Consider the following 16,849-nt stretch of genomic DNA (forward strand, 5'->3'; position numbering starts at 1 on the left):
TGATTCTGATCCTTTGGATGTGTGAAGTGGCTTGTTTTATGACAAAGATTGTTTAGAGGAAAATAGAGTAGGCTGAAATCCCAATGTCGTGTGGGAGTATAATTTAGAGAAAGTCTTTGAGTTTTGTACTACATAGAGTGTCACTCAAGTTTAAGAGAATCTTTGTTTTCCCACCCATCTTGTATTTCCTGATGCTGACGTGATCCAAGTTCTGGTTCTCCTGCATTACATGCTTTGTACCATATATCCACACGTTACTTCAGGGCATACTCTTCTAATGAGAAGTAGTCATCAATCTATTAAGACATCTGTATTTCCTGTACAAAGTGGGGAGGGGAATAGCCTTTGGGTGTATATATGTTACTAAAAGTAAAATGCATAAAAATTGCCTAGTATTTTAGTTCTGTAGAACATCTATTCAGGTCAAGCTGTAGACATTCTAGAAAATAGTAAAAGAAACCAAACAGCAAGTTGGGGGAGAGGCTTGCTTTTAATATCTTCCCCCATGTCCTTTCAGAAAATCAACTCTAAAATGCATGTTAGGGATTTTCTTAAAAAGAAAAAAAAAAAACCACGTTTACAGGCTTTAGCTGCAAATGCAGTCAAAGCTTGAAAATCACCTGCCATGGAGCCCTTCTCTCCTACCACCTGCTGACTTCTGTCCTAGCCCACCTACACTAGATTAAGAACCTGAATGGGGAGGCTTTAGTGCAGTTTCTAGTTCAGCTTCCTCAGTCGGGAGCCACACTAAAGCAGTCCAGCCAGCTCTCTTGCACTGCTAAGTGCTATGGGAGAGGGGAAGGAGCCATGGCTTCCCTTTGATGTCCTGATGGAAAAGGAGCATGAATAGTGACGCATCAAAGGAAAGCTACTATTTCCCCTCCCAGCCTACCACAGTGCTCCAAGGTGCACATGAGGCAGCTGAGCTGTTTTGAAATAGCCCCTAACTAAAGGAAGAACTAAGAGCTGCCCTCAGTTTCTTGACCTTATTGGATTAACTTTTGTTGGGGGATGAAGGTAGCAGATGGGGAGAGGAGCAGTAGCTCTGAACTGTCTCTTCTGGCCCCCATAATGAACCTAGCTGCCCTTTCTGCCCCTGGTGAGCTCCCACTTTGTATTCCAGAAATTAAATTGGGAGTACTGCTTATGTTAACTTAGATTTAATATTCCCCATGTTGTTCTTATATTAGGTGGGAGTTGAAAAAGGGTCTTTTGGCCACCTATTGCAGCAGAAAGAGAGTCAGGTTTTGTCTAAAAAGCACAACTGAAGATGTGGATGTATTCTGGGGAAGGGGAAATGTTAGAAAATGTCATGACATGTAGAGTTAGTTGTAGAGGGAATGTTTCTATCCCTTCCATACTTCCGTTCTCATTCTTCACTATGAACGTGTTCTATAAATACCATCAAACTTGTTTTCAACAAATAAAATTTCAACTTCATCAGTCTTATTCTAGTACCAATAAACCTCATTCTAATTGAGACATGCTCCAGTAATGTACTAACGCACCCCCTGTTTTGGCTTATCACTGTAGTTTGACCTCTTTCTGATATTTCTGAGGCACTGTTGCCATCCTCCTGCTATGCCAGCTTGCAATGGATGCCCACCATCATGCTCTCTGTAGCCATTACAGTAACTCAAGCACTTTTGGCCTTTGCTATTGTAGAGGAGTGGACTCACCCCTGTGGCGCTTCCTTCTGGTCTCTTCTGGGAATTAGCTCTTCCAGCATCCTGGAGCGCCCCCTGCAGGCCGGTGATCTGCCTGTCCTCTGGCCCCCGTGTCCCTCCCGGACCCCGGTGCCCTTGTATCTGGGGTGCAGCCCCCTGGCAGTACACCCCTCAGTACTAGGGTCTCCCCTCCCTGGGGAACCCCGACCCACTATCCCTACCTCGCCTCAGAATAAGGCCACTGCCAGTCACCAACTAGCTCCCGCTCCCTGGGGCAGACTGCAGTATAGGCCCCTCATCACAGGCAAGGTTGGGTTTGGACCTGCTGCCTTGGCCTACCCATGGGCTGCCCTCTGCAACCCCCAGTACCCCTTGGCCTAATACTAGACCGCAGCCTGGGGCTTTCCAGGCTGGAGCTCCCCAGCTCCTCAGCCTTTCCCCAGCCCTGCTCCATTCAGGTACCTTGTCTCTGCTCCCTGCAGCCAGACTCTTCTCTCTCTGAGTGCAGTTGGTCCTGGCTCCCAGCCTTTTTATACAGGCCAGCTGGGGCCTAATGGGGCATGGCCCAGCTGTGGCTACTTCACCAATCAGCCCAGTAGCTTTTCCCTTTGCCCCAGCCCTCTGCCAGGGGTGTATACTCCACTCTACTGCTATTTTGATTTCTTCTACAGTCAGGCAAGCAAACTATAGCAAAGCTATAAAAGAAGTGTGAATAGCCTTTGTTTATCCTAAAATCAAAGCTTCTTTTGACCACTAATAAACATTTCATCCTAACAAACCCCCAGCACAAGTCATTTTAATTTTATTTAGATTTAATATTCCCCATGTTGTTTTAATATAAACATAGATTTTAATTAGGATGAAGAGCCATACATAAAAATACAGAAGAAGCCCTTCCCCACAGCTCTACCAAGCTGTCCATGCAAGCACATGTCCATTCTATTGTAGGCGTGTGCACTCGCCACATGCACCGGTGCCGTAAGTTTATACCCTCAGTGGTATCCATAGGGGACCGGCTCTGGTGCTCTCTGGAGTGGCGTGTATATGCACCGGTATAAGTGTGGCTGCCGGCCCCCCCTCTCCCTCTCAGTTCCTTCTTAGTGTTGGTACTGGAATGTTCCTCTTGCTGTAGCAAGTAGTTCTCATTCAATGGTTCTTTAAACTTTGTCTTTTGTAAATAGTTGTAAGTAGTGATAGTTAACAGTTCCTAATAGTTTTAGTATACTCTAGAGCAGTGGTTCTTAACCTTTACTGCAGCCTGCATCCCTTTGGTTCTCAAAATATATTCTCGCACCCCTGATCAAAAATCGTTTCAGTAGGTCAGTTCTTTAAACCTAGATTTTTATATTACAGTAATCATTAAAAAATGTATAATGTTAATAAATACATAGGTTTGATGAACAGAGTAGTTGTGTTGTAGTTACGTGCCTGTACTTAATTTGTGTTTTCGATGATTTACCTTCTAAAAAAAAATCTGGCATGTCTCGCACCCCCAGAAAGGGCGTCTCGCACCCGCTGGGGGTGCATGCACCCAGGTTAAGAACCACTGCTCTAGAGTCACTGGAGCATCGCAAATGATCCCAACGCTCCTAGTCCCGGTCACAGGAGCCTGCACACCCTCCTCGAAGCAGGTGGCATCGCTCCCCTGATTATTACGGGCCTATGGGCAGGCCCACCAGGCGCTGGATATGTTCAATAGATTGAGCTCTTGGAATCTATCACTAGATTCTGTGCGTCTTCTCTGAACCCTCTCCAATTTTTTAATATCCTTCTTGAGTTCTAGAACTGGATCTGGTATTGCGCTGGTGCCAAATACAGAGGTAAAACAGCCTTTTTACTCCTACTTGAGATTCTTCTGTTTATACATCCTGGATAGCATTTGCCCTTTGCAAAACTTATTGTGAAAGTCAGTATTTCTTAGAAATACTGAAGAACTACCCTTAATAACTGTAAAGATAGGTTTAGTCCTGGCACATCTGTCTGATTATTTCTCCCATAAATGTGTTGTGTTGGTAATATGAAAAATGCTACATCTCTTATGCTGCTAGCCTTAATAGCAAATGAGGCAGTATGTAAGGTCACTTCAGAAGACCACTTTAAAATGAATAGTTTCAGGGAGGAAAACAGTGAGGCTGAAAGAAGCCAGATAGAATGGCTCAAGTCATATTGTATCCTGTGGAAAAGCACACGATGGGTATCTTGTTTAGGAAACCCTGTGGACCGGGGAAGCAGTTGTTCTACATGTCTTAATTTCTTAAGTTATTAATTTACTCACAACATGTTTTCTCCCTCTCCTTGCCCATGGACTTTGCTTTGACATGGCAGGAAGGCTTGTGTGCCCCCATAAAGGCAGTGGTGAACGCCCTATGTTCCGCATGCAATAGAGAAGCCTGAGAGAGAAGAGAGAACATATTACTCTTGGGGGAATTCTGCGTGAAAAATTTTTAAATTCTGCATATTTTATTTGTCAAAATAACGCAATATAATCAAGCCAGTTTAAATTATTTTAGTAATTTATTTAAACTACAGTACAGAAAAAAGTCACTAACTATTCACCACTTCCTAAACACATGAGAGTTAAGTTACAAATACTTGATAACCAATACCCTGCATTCCACTTATAATCCTGGCTAGCTACTTTTGAAAGTGCCTGGTTCGGACAGACCTGACATTTTATTGACCGCTTGATAAACATTTTATTTTTCCTCAAAGTCTTTTTTTTTTAAATGGGTAGTAAGTAAAATAGATCCTGAATTGTAATCTACCCCATTGTGCCACTCTGGCACAGGAAAAAAGTGAGAGAGCACATAGATCTTCCTAGCTGAGGATTCCCTTACTGTCATTGCCAGAGTGGTGTAAAGGAGCCTTATTGTAATGTAAAGGGTCCTTAAAAGTTTTACACCTGTTTTATGCTCCTGGGGGAATTCACTACAAATGGGACCAATTAACTAACAACAATAGGAACAACTAGGCAGGCAGGCTGCTACATTTTCTGCTCTGCCTGAGGGGACAGAGCCTGCCTCATACCTACCTCCAAACAACCCAAAGCCCTATCCCTCCACACCAGACTGAGCAAGAGTGTCTCTTGCTTGCACACATGCCTACCCAGCCCCGCCCTCCCTTGCAGTGACTGACACACATGCATGCCCAACCCCCGTTCCCCACGCACTCATTTACGTCTCTGTCAGCTGCTATGGGTGCTCGAACCAAAATGCCTGGACTTTCGGGGATGGGGCGTTTGTTCCTTACAGATTTCTTTACTTCCCCATTTTTCTGTGGGGAAGCAAAGAAATCTGCAGGAGACACGAATTGTGCATGTGCGCAGTGGTGCAGACTCGTCCCAGGAGTAATATATTTTCTCTAAATAAACTGAGGCACTAAGGCCACAATTCAGTAAGGTAATTGAATATATGAATGGTCCCATTGACTTCAGTAAGACTAACAATATGCTTAAAGTTAGGCATGTCCTTAATTATCTGGCTGAATAAGTACCTAACTGAATTTTTGAATTAATAAGTGTATACCGTTAGATAAGAAGACATTACGTGACCTGAAGAGTACAAAGCTTTTGAGATTGACTTCCAAGCACTATAGATTGCATTAAGATTCTGAGCAACACTTCATTTGGAGACATTGTATAGTGGTATGAATTTCAGTTGATTTTCAGTAGAACAGATATTTCTTAAAGAAAATTGAACTCAAACTACACAATATTGTGTGAGTTATGTGCTGGCTGATTCATGTTATTTTCTTATTTATACTTTTGAAGTATAGGTCTCTTAAATTTAGGCAGCATTTTTTTTTTAAGATGACAGTAAAAGAAACAAAGCTTATTGGTCCTGACTGAGCTTTCAATATGCCTTGTCGAAAATTGAAACTCTTCATAACTCTGAGACATTCAGAAATGACATATGTAAATACCTAGAATTTCAGATCATTCTGTGCTGCTGGCAGGGTGTTTTTAATTCAATTCACTTAACTCCAAGTTACATAACACCTAGTGAAATGTATACAGATATTTTCATGTACCACACATATGAATGACAGGTGAAATGGGATACCAATGTTTAAAAAGTCCTTGGAGTTTTGATAAAGATTTCTGTATAGGATTAGTATAAAAAAATAAAAAGGAATATTGTAGAACAAAGTCTAAACTTTTAGTTGTAGAATGGTAAGGGTTTAAACAACTTCTCACTATTTTGAAATTTATCTCAATATGAGGAGGGGATGAAGAACACCATGTAATACATTTGTCTGGGAAGTTCCAGTGTGTTTTCTTTGGATGGTCATATCTTCCTTTGGAGATGTTTTGTTTAAGCATGTGGTTCCTTATTTTCATTCACATTGAAATTCTTGTTGCAGGGAAGGATTCTTATTAGTATATTCAGACCTGTAGCATCATTTGTAAAATTAGCTAATCTGATCCCCTGATTTTTTTTCTCCATTTTTAAGGTGTTTCATACTTAGACACTTCGTTCATTATATACCTTTAAAATACAGTGATGTGTCTATTCCCGACACAAAACATAATTCACACAAATACCATACAGGAATAAATAATATGAATGAAATCCTCATTTTAATGTAATATATATTGTCATATTTTTCTTTGTCAGAAGACAGATGTTTTAACCAACTGTAGAATATGCCTACATTGCATGCATATGTAGATACTCCATATATATGCACAATATACATAACCACATCTATATGAAACATTGCTTTGCTTCATTTTTAAATTATAGACTAAACAATTAGTATATTTAAAATGTAAATTTGCTGCAAGTGTAAATTATCTACCATGAGGCTCTGAGTGTTCTCATGTCTATTGTCTTCTTTTAAACTAAGATTAGGTCCTTCCCTTTAAAGCAGAGCTTTTTTTTTTTTTTTTTTTTTTTTTTTTTTTTTTAAATGAACTAAAATTGAAAAAAGTGCAATTGTTATTTAAATAGCCTCTTCTTTAATTTTGTCCTTCTGGCAAACAGATTTATATTCATTCCACTTGCTTTCTTTATGTAAATGGCAAATAACATGATTTTGCCCTTCACTGATGGATTTCAAATTGAATTTTAAACATCATTTTCATGAGTCTGACACTTTTTAAAAGTACCTCCTTTATCTTTTTTAAAGCAAATTTAGGTAGACTTTTTTTCTGTCTGTGGTATATTCATGAAACGCTCCTTTTCTAAAGTTTCATCAGAGAACAGTTTTAAGCAACTTAGTATTTAAGCAAAATATTTGAGAACTTTTAAGCAAATATTTGATCATGAAGTCGTCAACTTCCAGTTTGTGTGCTCTCCACAATTAAAACATTCTGTATTGGCCTTCTACACACTCTAGCGGGAAATAAAGCTGTAGCCAGACTTTGTTAAACAAAATCAGTTTGTAAATCCGACTTCAAGTCTGCTGAAGAAGTTTTACATTGTCTATCCTTGGGCACAAAGAATCAAGTGTATCAGTATTTAGTGGTGAGAGCATAGAACTTGCTGGAGAGCGGAGGAAGGGAAAGATTGGGTAAGTTCACAAATCCAGTAAATGTCAGGAGCCTTGAAGCACTCAAGGAAATATTTCAAATATACTCAAGAGAGCACCAAGTTTACAAAGAAAGATGTCTTCCTGTGGGAATCTTTTCCCTTTCTCATGGCTTCCTTACCTATTGAAAAATATTTATTTGAGACACGAAGTGCTGGCAGTTCACTGTTTCTTTTATGATTCCTACTTAGGAGGCTGTGGTGAAGGTTCTGTGCACATCTCCTGATTCTTGCATTTGATGAATATAGCATCTTGGAACATTCCCATGCCTGAAACTTTCATTTAAGGGGATAGTTGAAATGTGTATCACATGATGTAAAGGGGTTCAAATTTTACAAATTTCCTGGGGCCACAAACCTCCTCTTGGCAGTCCTGATGACCTTAAGGTAGTCATACATTTTAAGATAAACTTTCAAAGTATTGGGTGTGTGTTAGTCAGACAACAATCCTTGAACTATGCTTGGAAAATTAAGATAATTATTCTTTTGTTATCTGCTATAGAGGCCCATTAATGCTTTTATTAATTTACAGAATATCCATTGCAAGGCTCTACCTTTGTGATAAGCTTAGTAGTCAGCAGTGGAGTGGTTATAAATATATTACTGGTGAATATCTTACTTTGTATTAGATCTCATGAACTTTACAACAAATCATACTGCAAACCACTGTCTCCAGTCCATAGGTAAAACATTGTAACATTGATTTTTATAAAAAGCACTATTAATCCTGATCATCAGTGTTTTAACAGAACTAGTGCAGAAGGCATCTGTTGGTATTTTTTCATTATACTGATAATTCTTTATTCCAATTATTATGTCATATGACTAATTTCTCTTACATTTCTGTGGTATCCTTCATTGAAGATTAGCCAATATAGTTGGCAGAAAACAATGAATAAGATGATATTAAATGGAACTCTGCATGCCGTGCTGAATTTTCCTTTCTTTGTACAGCATCTGAACCCAACCTGAAGTTACGATCCAGATTAAAGCAGAAAGTTGCTGAAAGACGGAGCAGTCCCCTGTTACGCAGGAAAGATGGCCCAGTGGTTACTGCTCTTAAGAAGCGTCCCCTGGATGTCACAGGTATGTTGGGTAAGCAACTGAAAGCCATGCCTCTTGTCGCATTCTATATAAGGCTCCCATCTTAAAACTTGTTTATATATCTGATTAACTCTTTAGTCAGGATTTCTGTACTCCCTTTAGCACCCTTAACTCTTTAGTCCTTGGACATTCATCAGTGAAGGTATTGTTTCCAAGTCCACAGCCTCTGTTTCACAGCTCTAGTTTTTAAGCTTGTGTTAATCAGATATAGGTGCCAGTGTAGTATTTCAAGATGGTAGAAATTACAGGTTGTTGGAAAATACCTTTGAAATGTTTCATGCTGTATCTCTACTAATTTCATAGATCCAGTTGCTAAGCATAATTCATAACTGTACCACTCAAACAATAAATGCTTTTGATGCCATGTTCTTTATGGGCCTCATGCGGACCTCCATTGTTCTTCATCAAACACTTTAAAATTAGGACTGTCAAGCAATTAAAAAAACACTAGAATACCATTTATTTTTAATATTTTTGGATGTTTACTACATTTCAAATATATTAATTTCAGTTACAACACAGAATACAAAGTATAAAGTGCTTGCTTTATATTTATTTTTTATAACAAATATTTGCACAGTAAACAAAAAAAATATTTTTCAATTCCACTCATACAAGTACTGTAGTGCAATCTCTTTATCATAAAAGTTGAACTTACAAATGTAGAATTATGTACAAAAAACTGCATTCAAAAATAAAACAATTCAACCACCATTCCAGAGGAAGTGCTTCCACGCGGATGATGGGTTCTGCTTGATAACAATCCAGAGCAGTGCGGACCGACGCATGTTCATTTTCATCATCTGAGTCAGATGCCACCAGCAGAAGGTTGATTTTTCTTTTTTGGTGGTTTGGGTTCTGTAGTTTCCGCATCAGAGTGTTGCTCTTTTATGACTTCTAAAAGCATGCTCCACACCTCGTCCCTGTCAGATTTTGGAAGGCACTTCAGATTCTTAAAGCTTGGCTCGAGTGCTGTACCTATTTTTAGAAATCCCACATCAGTACCTTCTTTGCATTTTGTCAGATCTGCTATGAAAGTGTTCTTAAAACCAATATGTGCTGGGTCATCATCCGAGACTGCTATAACATGAAATATATGGCAGAACGCAGGTAAAACAGAGCAGGAGACATACATTTCTCCTCTCAAGGAGTACAGCCACAAATTTAATTGACGCATTTTTTTTTAACGGGCATCATCAGCATGGAAGCATGTCTTCTGGCATGGTGACCGAAACATGAAGGGGCATATGAATGTTTACCATATCTGGCATGTAAATACCTTGCAACGCTGGCTACAAAAGTGCCATGTGAACGCCTGTTCTCACTTTCAGGTGACATTGTAAATAAGAAGTAGGCAGCAGTATCTCCCATCAAAGTAAACAAACGTGTTTGTCTTAGCGATTAGCGGAATAAGAAATAGGACTGAGTGGACTTGTAGGCTCTAAAGTTTTATGCTGTTTTATTTTTGAGTGCAGTTATATAACAAAAAAAAATCTGCATTTGTAAGTTACACTTTCATGATAAAGAAATCGCACTTCAGTACTTTTATGAGGTGAATTGAAAAATACTGTTTGTTTTGCTTATCATTTTTACAGTGCATATATTTGTAATAAAAAATATAAAGTGAGCGCTGTACACTTTGTATTCTGTGTTGTAATTTAAATCAATATTGAAAATGTAGAAAAACATCTAAAATATTTAATACATTTCCATTGGTATTCTATTGCTATAAGTGTGATTAATCATGATTAATTATTTTGAGTTAATCACATGAGTTAACTGCGATTAATGGACAGCCCTACTTTAACTGTAAAAACACGTTATGTGTTGTTTTACCATAGATGATATATACTTATTTCACAACTTCTTGCAAAAAGTAATCCATATTTCTTTTTTGGATAAATTTCATATTAGGAGGTAAACTAGGTAAGACTCGAGATTATCATAAAGTTTAATATTTAGCACCATCTAGAGAGAGCTGTCTGTAAGTACATTTAGACAACCGCTGTTTTTGCTTTTCTCAGCCCTCCCTGGCACTTCAGAGCACAATGTCATAATTTATGCAACTTAAAATTCAGCTCTGCTCTGAAAAGTGACTCTGTAGAAATTGCATCATGTGTTCCATGAGTGTATGTGTGGGTGTGTGATTGCCTTACCAAATGTTCTTGTTTACAAGGCAGGAGATGCTTTTTCTAACCAGCAGCCCTGCAAGCTCCACAACAGAGCTGAGAGGCAAGCTTATTTCTTTCCTTCTCATGTTACTGCCTGTTACAAAGGTTCTGCAGGCTAAGTTAGGGCCTTTGTAACACTTGTGCAACCTCATTGTTTTCACATGGTGCCCTCTGTGACACCTGTGCACACCATCTTTGCTGGGTGTCTACAGATGTAACTGACTGGAACTAAGTTTAATAAAATAGATTCCTGCTTATGCTCTTAGCTGCGTGGGCTCTTGCTGCAGTAATAGGAATGAAAAGCATGAACATTTTATTTTGGTCATTACAGTCAGCGGGTCAGACTCTAGGTAAATACAGAGTACGTGTGTTGAGTTGAAAATGCCATTTTTACAGCCACTTTTCAGAGGAAAATTGTACTTTTAATCCATCGAGAATACTCCTGGATGAAATTAAGGCTTGAATGTATCACAAAGATAAATTGAATGCCACATTTTTCTTTTGTTTAGGTAATACACAGGGAATCCAATAAATCATAGCTCATGACCTGTTAGTTACAGAAGTGCATGTATTTTCTGTCCAACCAAAATGTTCTTTTTACAATGTCTAGGTTTTCATTAAGCGCCACAGGTGCCCATTGTGGAGAAAGTTGAAGGGTAGTAGTGAAACTTCAGGTTAATTGGGTTTTCTTCACTCAAAATACTGCTGCTTAGTGCTCACTTAATTGGACAGAGGAAGACCAACCCTGGCAGCAGGAGGCAAGGCATAAGAAAGAGTAATGAGGCTGTTTTTACACAGAGTCGCCTTTTTCCCCAAAAAATTACGTTCTAAAGGTATGAAGGCCTGCTTAACATACTGCTTTATTCATTAATGTAATGGGGTGCTATAGAGGTCTCACAACCTCAGAAAGTAATTTTATTTCGAACCACAAAGTGATGTTGGGGGAAAAAAAAAGGATTTTCTGCCTCAGTGCTCATATTGCTGAGTGTCTGCACTTCTGTAAGCTGGGGTGATGGTCACATGTCTAATTAAGGAGGAACCACATCCTTGATCAGCATTTTAAAAAGAAGTATTTGGTTAATTTCTTCTCAAGCTCTTCTACAGTACTTTGGAAGAGCTTTTCTCCACGTCCAGTGTCATCAGTGAACTAAATGAGCATGCATCTTGGTAATATCATCGTTCTCATATCTTTGCAGTAGAATAGGAAATGCATTGCTATTTTGGGCAAGTCCATGGATGAAAAGAATTTCCTTTTGCTTGTAGGTTAACTTCATATAGGAAGGAATAGTGCTGAGTACTAACTTTTGCTTACAATGTCAGGAATAAGGATTTGGACAGGGGAAAAAGGTTCTCCCATTTGTTCAGTAAGCATGCTCATACATGTATGCATGCTCAAATAAGTCCTGTTGTTGGCTTCTCACTCTTTACAAGTGTATTGGGAAGCATGACTTGAGAATTCATAGTATTGTTTGGAAGGTATGGAGAAGGTAGATGCTGAAGCTCAGAGACGGTTCCATAGTTTCATGGCTGGGACATGTGGTAGCAATGGATGTCGATTCACTAGAGCCTATAGAGTCACATAGGTAAAATGAATAGTGCTTGGAATCAGATTAGTAGCAGATTTATAGAAAGAAGCTACCTTTGAATATGCGACATGTAATCATTACTAGGTGGACAGTCAATTTTAGATTGTTACTTAATCCTTAAATTTCTCTTGATTATAGAGGACCGTAAAATCTACTTATTTACTCTACTTCTACCATAATATGTGCTGAATTACTGCACTAACCAGGTTAAGGGGGTTTCAGCAATTAAATAACTAAAACAAAAATTGTATCGTGTCCCCAAAGTCATACCAGTTGGCTCCATGTCCACTGAGACATCCCAGTGAAATGTCCCAGATTGCATCAGGCTGTTATATCACAGCTACCAGAAAATTATATTGGGGTCAGCCAAATCCTGTTTTCTCATATTTGGAATGTCTGTCAAAAGATTGCAGTGATTTCTGCTTTCTAAGTAGTCTTGGAAGACTTATATTGCTATTGGTAAATGTTGGTAAACATTGATTTCACTGTGCAACCACAAACTGACAAAAAAATATTTCCAGTGCTGACAGTCAAAATTTACAGATAGGCAAAGTAAGAAAAATGCTGCTGGAGAACTTATTAGAGTTTGGTTTTAAGGATATTAAAATTGTCAAACTATACTAATTAAACAGTTATAAAGCTTTAACTTTTCGAATCTCAATTGCTGCTCTCATTTAATTATAGTCTACTTCCTTTCCCTCTGTCCAGATAATTACCTGTGAAAATTTACATGGATAAAAACGCTTAAAAATGACATCTATATCATGTGTCAAAATTATTTTTAAAAAATGGAATTCTGCCAAGCATACTTCTGAGATAATAAAAAGAGAAACACTGAAAACTGTGCTATATGCAAAATAAGAGAGGCTCCTATGGGCCAACTCCATGCTCCAGAAGAATTTCTGGTAGCCGTGAAATCAGTTAATCTGCAATGCTGCACTGGAGCTGGGAAATGCAGCTTTCTAGTCTGTTAAAAATGTTTTGGGTTCAGTCGGATGTCTCACTTACCCTGGTTAGTGGGGTGTTAAGAACATAGCGGTAACATACGTGAAGTTGTGGCATTTTGTTGTTCATATAATAAGGGTGTATAGCAATAGAATTATAAAGTGAAGTTTTACTTTAAGTACAAAATCCTCGTGGTTGTGTTTTGATAAGTTGTGCACGCTCCACACTGGACCAGTGCAGGGAGGGGTCAATGGACTGCCCTGGAGACAGTGACTTGTATCTGTCCTATCTTGCCATGCCTGTCAGAAGTAACAAGTTGTGGGTAATTAGGAAGGAGTAATCATATAAAGTGGGTGAGGAAGGTGTCAAAGGCAGTTGCCCTGACCAAGGGAACACCCATCCCTAGAGGCTTATAGTGCTAGACGTGTAGGCCTGACACAAGCTCTGCAAGTGAGACAGTGGAAAGGGAAAGCTCAATCAGTACTTAGTGAGTGGCCAAAACAGACTAGGATTCCCTAGGGACAAACTCTGTGTGGGTTTTTATTACCTCTGAGAGACTTTGACCACTATCTACATGGAGGACTTTCAGTGTAATATCTGGGAACTTTGCACGTTTTCATGAAGATAGAGCAGGGGTCAGCAACCTTTCAGAAGTGCTGGGCCGAGTCTTCATTTATTCACTCTGATTTAAGGTTTTGTGTGCCAGTGATACATTTGAATGTTTTTAGAATGTCTCTTTCTAGAAGTCTATAATATATATCTAAACTATTGTTGTATGTGAAGTAAATAAGGTTTTTAAAATGTTTAAGAAGCTTCATTTAAAATTAAATTAAAATGCAGAGCCCCCCAGACCCGTGGCCAGGACCCCAGCAATGTGAGTGCCACTGAAAATCAGCTCGCTTGCCACCTTCGGCACGTGTGCCATAGGTTGCCTACCCCTGAGATGGAGAGTTGGCCAGTTAAGTGCTGCAGGACAATAAGTGTAAAGAGACTGATGTCTGGAGATACTCAAAACAACTCTTATGAGGTTGCCTTTTATTTTCTCAATTATCCTCCCATTTTTCTGTCCTGATATGAAGGCAGCACATGGAGACATCTACCAGTAATTCAGGGGCAAATAAATGTATACTTGAAAGTCAGACTTCATCCTCTGTGTTCATTGCTTCCTCACTTGGAAGCGTGGAGACCTGCTCACACTCTTCTGATTCCAGTCCTTTCCTAGTGCTTCCATGTTGGGAATCGAAAGAAACTAGTACTTGGATTGGAGACTTCTAAGGAAAACACAGGTGCTGTGGGAAGTGTATTAATTATCTAATTAGTACTGTTTCCTCTAATTCAATATTGGACCAGGGCTCCAGATTGGTGTTAGGGTCCTGTGTGCTACTGAAGCTACAATTCTGTAGATGGCAACACCTCAGAGAAATAACTGTTTCTCATAGAATGCTGAGGACACTGTCAGCTCTTAACAAATAACCCCTTACTTTCAATGGGGCACTTTTTGTAAAAGTAAATGTTAGTGCTGGTGTGAAATACCTTCATTACTGACCCTTGACAGCTATCTTTCCATTTAAAACGTGAATAAATTCAGATATACAAGAAGAGTGCATGGGAAAATGTCAAAGCTCAGAAAGTTACCTAATTGTGCAAGACTGAGAGCATGATTAAGATAAAAGGCTAAAGTGGATTGGAGGAGGCACTTCATAAAACTGTAGTAGAACAGTTTGACATAGACTGACTTGGCTTGCTCATGCTTTCTAAATTGTTTATTGTGTGTTTAATCATATTTAAAGTTCCAGACACAATATACAAAAAAAGGTTGCAGAGAAAAGATGTAAGTAAGTAAATATTTGGACCCGCTGTTTGAAAGTACATCTTTGTTGATATATTCTCAATATAGAAATGTTTTATTACATCTTCAGGGTTTTTGTTTTCCCTGATCGATCTCTCCCAATAGCATTGCAGAGATCGTTTATACTGTTTCTAATAGTTGTTTTTGAATGTGTTTTAGACTCTGCATGCAACAGTGCTCCTGGATCTGGTCCCAGTTCTCCAAACAACAGCTCTAATAACATAAGTGCTGAGAATGGAATTACAGGATCAGTCACAAGTATTCAAGCAGAGGTACAGAACTGCTCTTTACCTTGGGCTTAACACTTCTGCTTCCAATGAACTTGTGGAAGCTTTTAAATATGCAGGGAAAGCTGAACCTTGATTAGGATGGCTACTCTCCTAACCAGTGAAGATTTGAATGTGTTGTGTACGTAACATGCTTGGTCTGAGTTTGCTCCTAAATATCTGTGCTTGGGGTAACTGGCAGTAGCCATAATAAGGATTGATAAATTTAAAAAAAGGAAAGGAATGTTGGGGGCAAATCTTGAAGAGGGTTCCGTTCTCAAATATAGGTTACCAACTCTCTTGAGTATTTTAAGATGTTAGATATTTATTTTCATACTTTATAATGTGGGATAACTTCACTTTATACAGGGGATTAATACAAGCATTGTTCAATTACAGGGATGGAGGAATATATTATTACCTGGTTTAAGTTCCTTCTCCCCTGCTCAGTACTCAAAGGCTTCCTGTAGTGTGTTGACATTTGCCACCAAATGTTAGCATCCTCTCACCTTTATGCACTTTAAATCTTAGCTTTTGTTAATCAGTTATGGAAACAAAAACAAAGGTTATTATTAATAAATACTGCCATAAACTGCAGGGTGTTTGCACCATCCTCTTAAACATCTGGTGTTGGCCACTGCCAGGGACAGGATGCTAGACTAGAGTTGGGTCTGATCTAGTCTGGCAATTCCTGTGTTCCTGTTACTGAATCTGAAAATACGTGACCCACTCTGTCATTTTGTAACCTTCACATTTGGAAAGACGGTGTGTAATTATCCAGACCCTGCTGCTGTATTTCGCATTGCAGGCTTTGCATTTGCTGTTTCCTTTGAATATTATACATGCATTTACATCTATAAACTTTCCTGACAAAGAAGAATTTTGGTTTAATCTCGCTGTCCTCCAACTTGTAATTTTGGAGAGTGGAAAGGTGCTTTTTGAAGCAAAAGTCCAGGCTATTTGAGCTTTCTAGGTTTTTACAGATTTTGGCTCAATTAGAGTTTCTAATACTGCATAACACATAATTTTAAAAACCTTCAATCAAAATATATTATGGACCTCATAACACAAAGTCACTATGCAATGCAGTATTGGTCACTTCGCCTGACACAATACACCATGGCTGTTCTAAAGAGAGTGGCTGAGACTCTAGTTTGGGCTTTATAAAAGGAACAATAGTTCTATTTCATGTATTTAGTAGGACTCAGGCAGTATGGGGGAGGGTAATTATAGCCTCCCCCGTAACAACAGCTTTACTTAGGGTAAGGTTACCATATTTCAGCAAGCAAAAAAGAGGACGGGAGGAGCCCCGCCCTAGCCCCGCCCCTGCCCCTCCCACTTCCCGCCCCCCTTAGAACCCCAACCCTCCCCCCGTTCCTTGTCCCCTGACTGCCCCCTCCTGGGACCCCTGCCCCTAACTGCCCCTCAGGACTCCACCCCCTACCTAAGCCTCCCTGCCTCTTGTCCCCTGACTGCCCCAACCCTTATCCACACCCCCACCCCCAGACAGACCCCTGGGACTCCCACGCCCCATCCAACCACTCTCCACCCCCTGATAGCCCCCCCCAGAACTCCCAACCCATCTAAACCCCTCTGCACCCTGTCCCCTGACTGCTCCGATCCCTCTCCCCACCCCTGCCCCCTGACAGCTCCCCCCCCCCACCTCCCAGCCCCCTCCCCCCCGCTCCTTGTCCCCTGACTGCCCCCCTCCTGGGACCCCTGCTCCTAAC

General features: G+C 39.7%; 1 protein-coding gene across 4 annotated transcripts in view; it reads left to right on the forward strand.

Annotated features, from left to right (window-relative positions):
- The window catches only part of HDAC4 (histone deacetylase 4), a 192,495-nt gene that overhangs the window by 69,213 nt on the left and 106,433 nt on the right, over nucleotides 1-16,849 (forward strand). For 2 of the 4 annotated variants that reach the window (XM_034785241.1, XM_034785239.1), the window contains exons 5-6: nucleotides 8,153-8,293; nucleotides 15,013-15,125. In XM_034785241.1, coding sequence (XP_034641132.1) covers nucleotides 8,153-8,293; nucleotides 15,013-15,125 — 254 coding nt within the window. The remainder of the gene's footprint in view (nucleotides 1-8,152; nucleotides 8,294-15,012; nucleotides 15,126-16,849) is intronic. The other 2 variants (XM_034785240.1, XM_034785242.1) reach the window with 1 other exon arrangement.

The sequence above is a fragment of the Trachemys scripta genome, chromosome 11 (genome assembly GCF_013100865.1).
Source record: "Trachemys scripta elegans isolate TJP31775 chromosome 11, CAS_Tse_1.0, whole genome shotgun sequence".
NCBI classification, from domain to species: Eukaryota; Metazoa; Chordata; order Testudines; family Emydidae; genus Trachemys; species Trachemys scripta.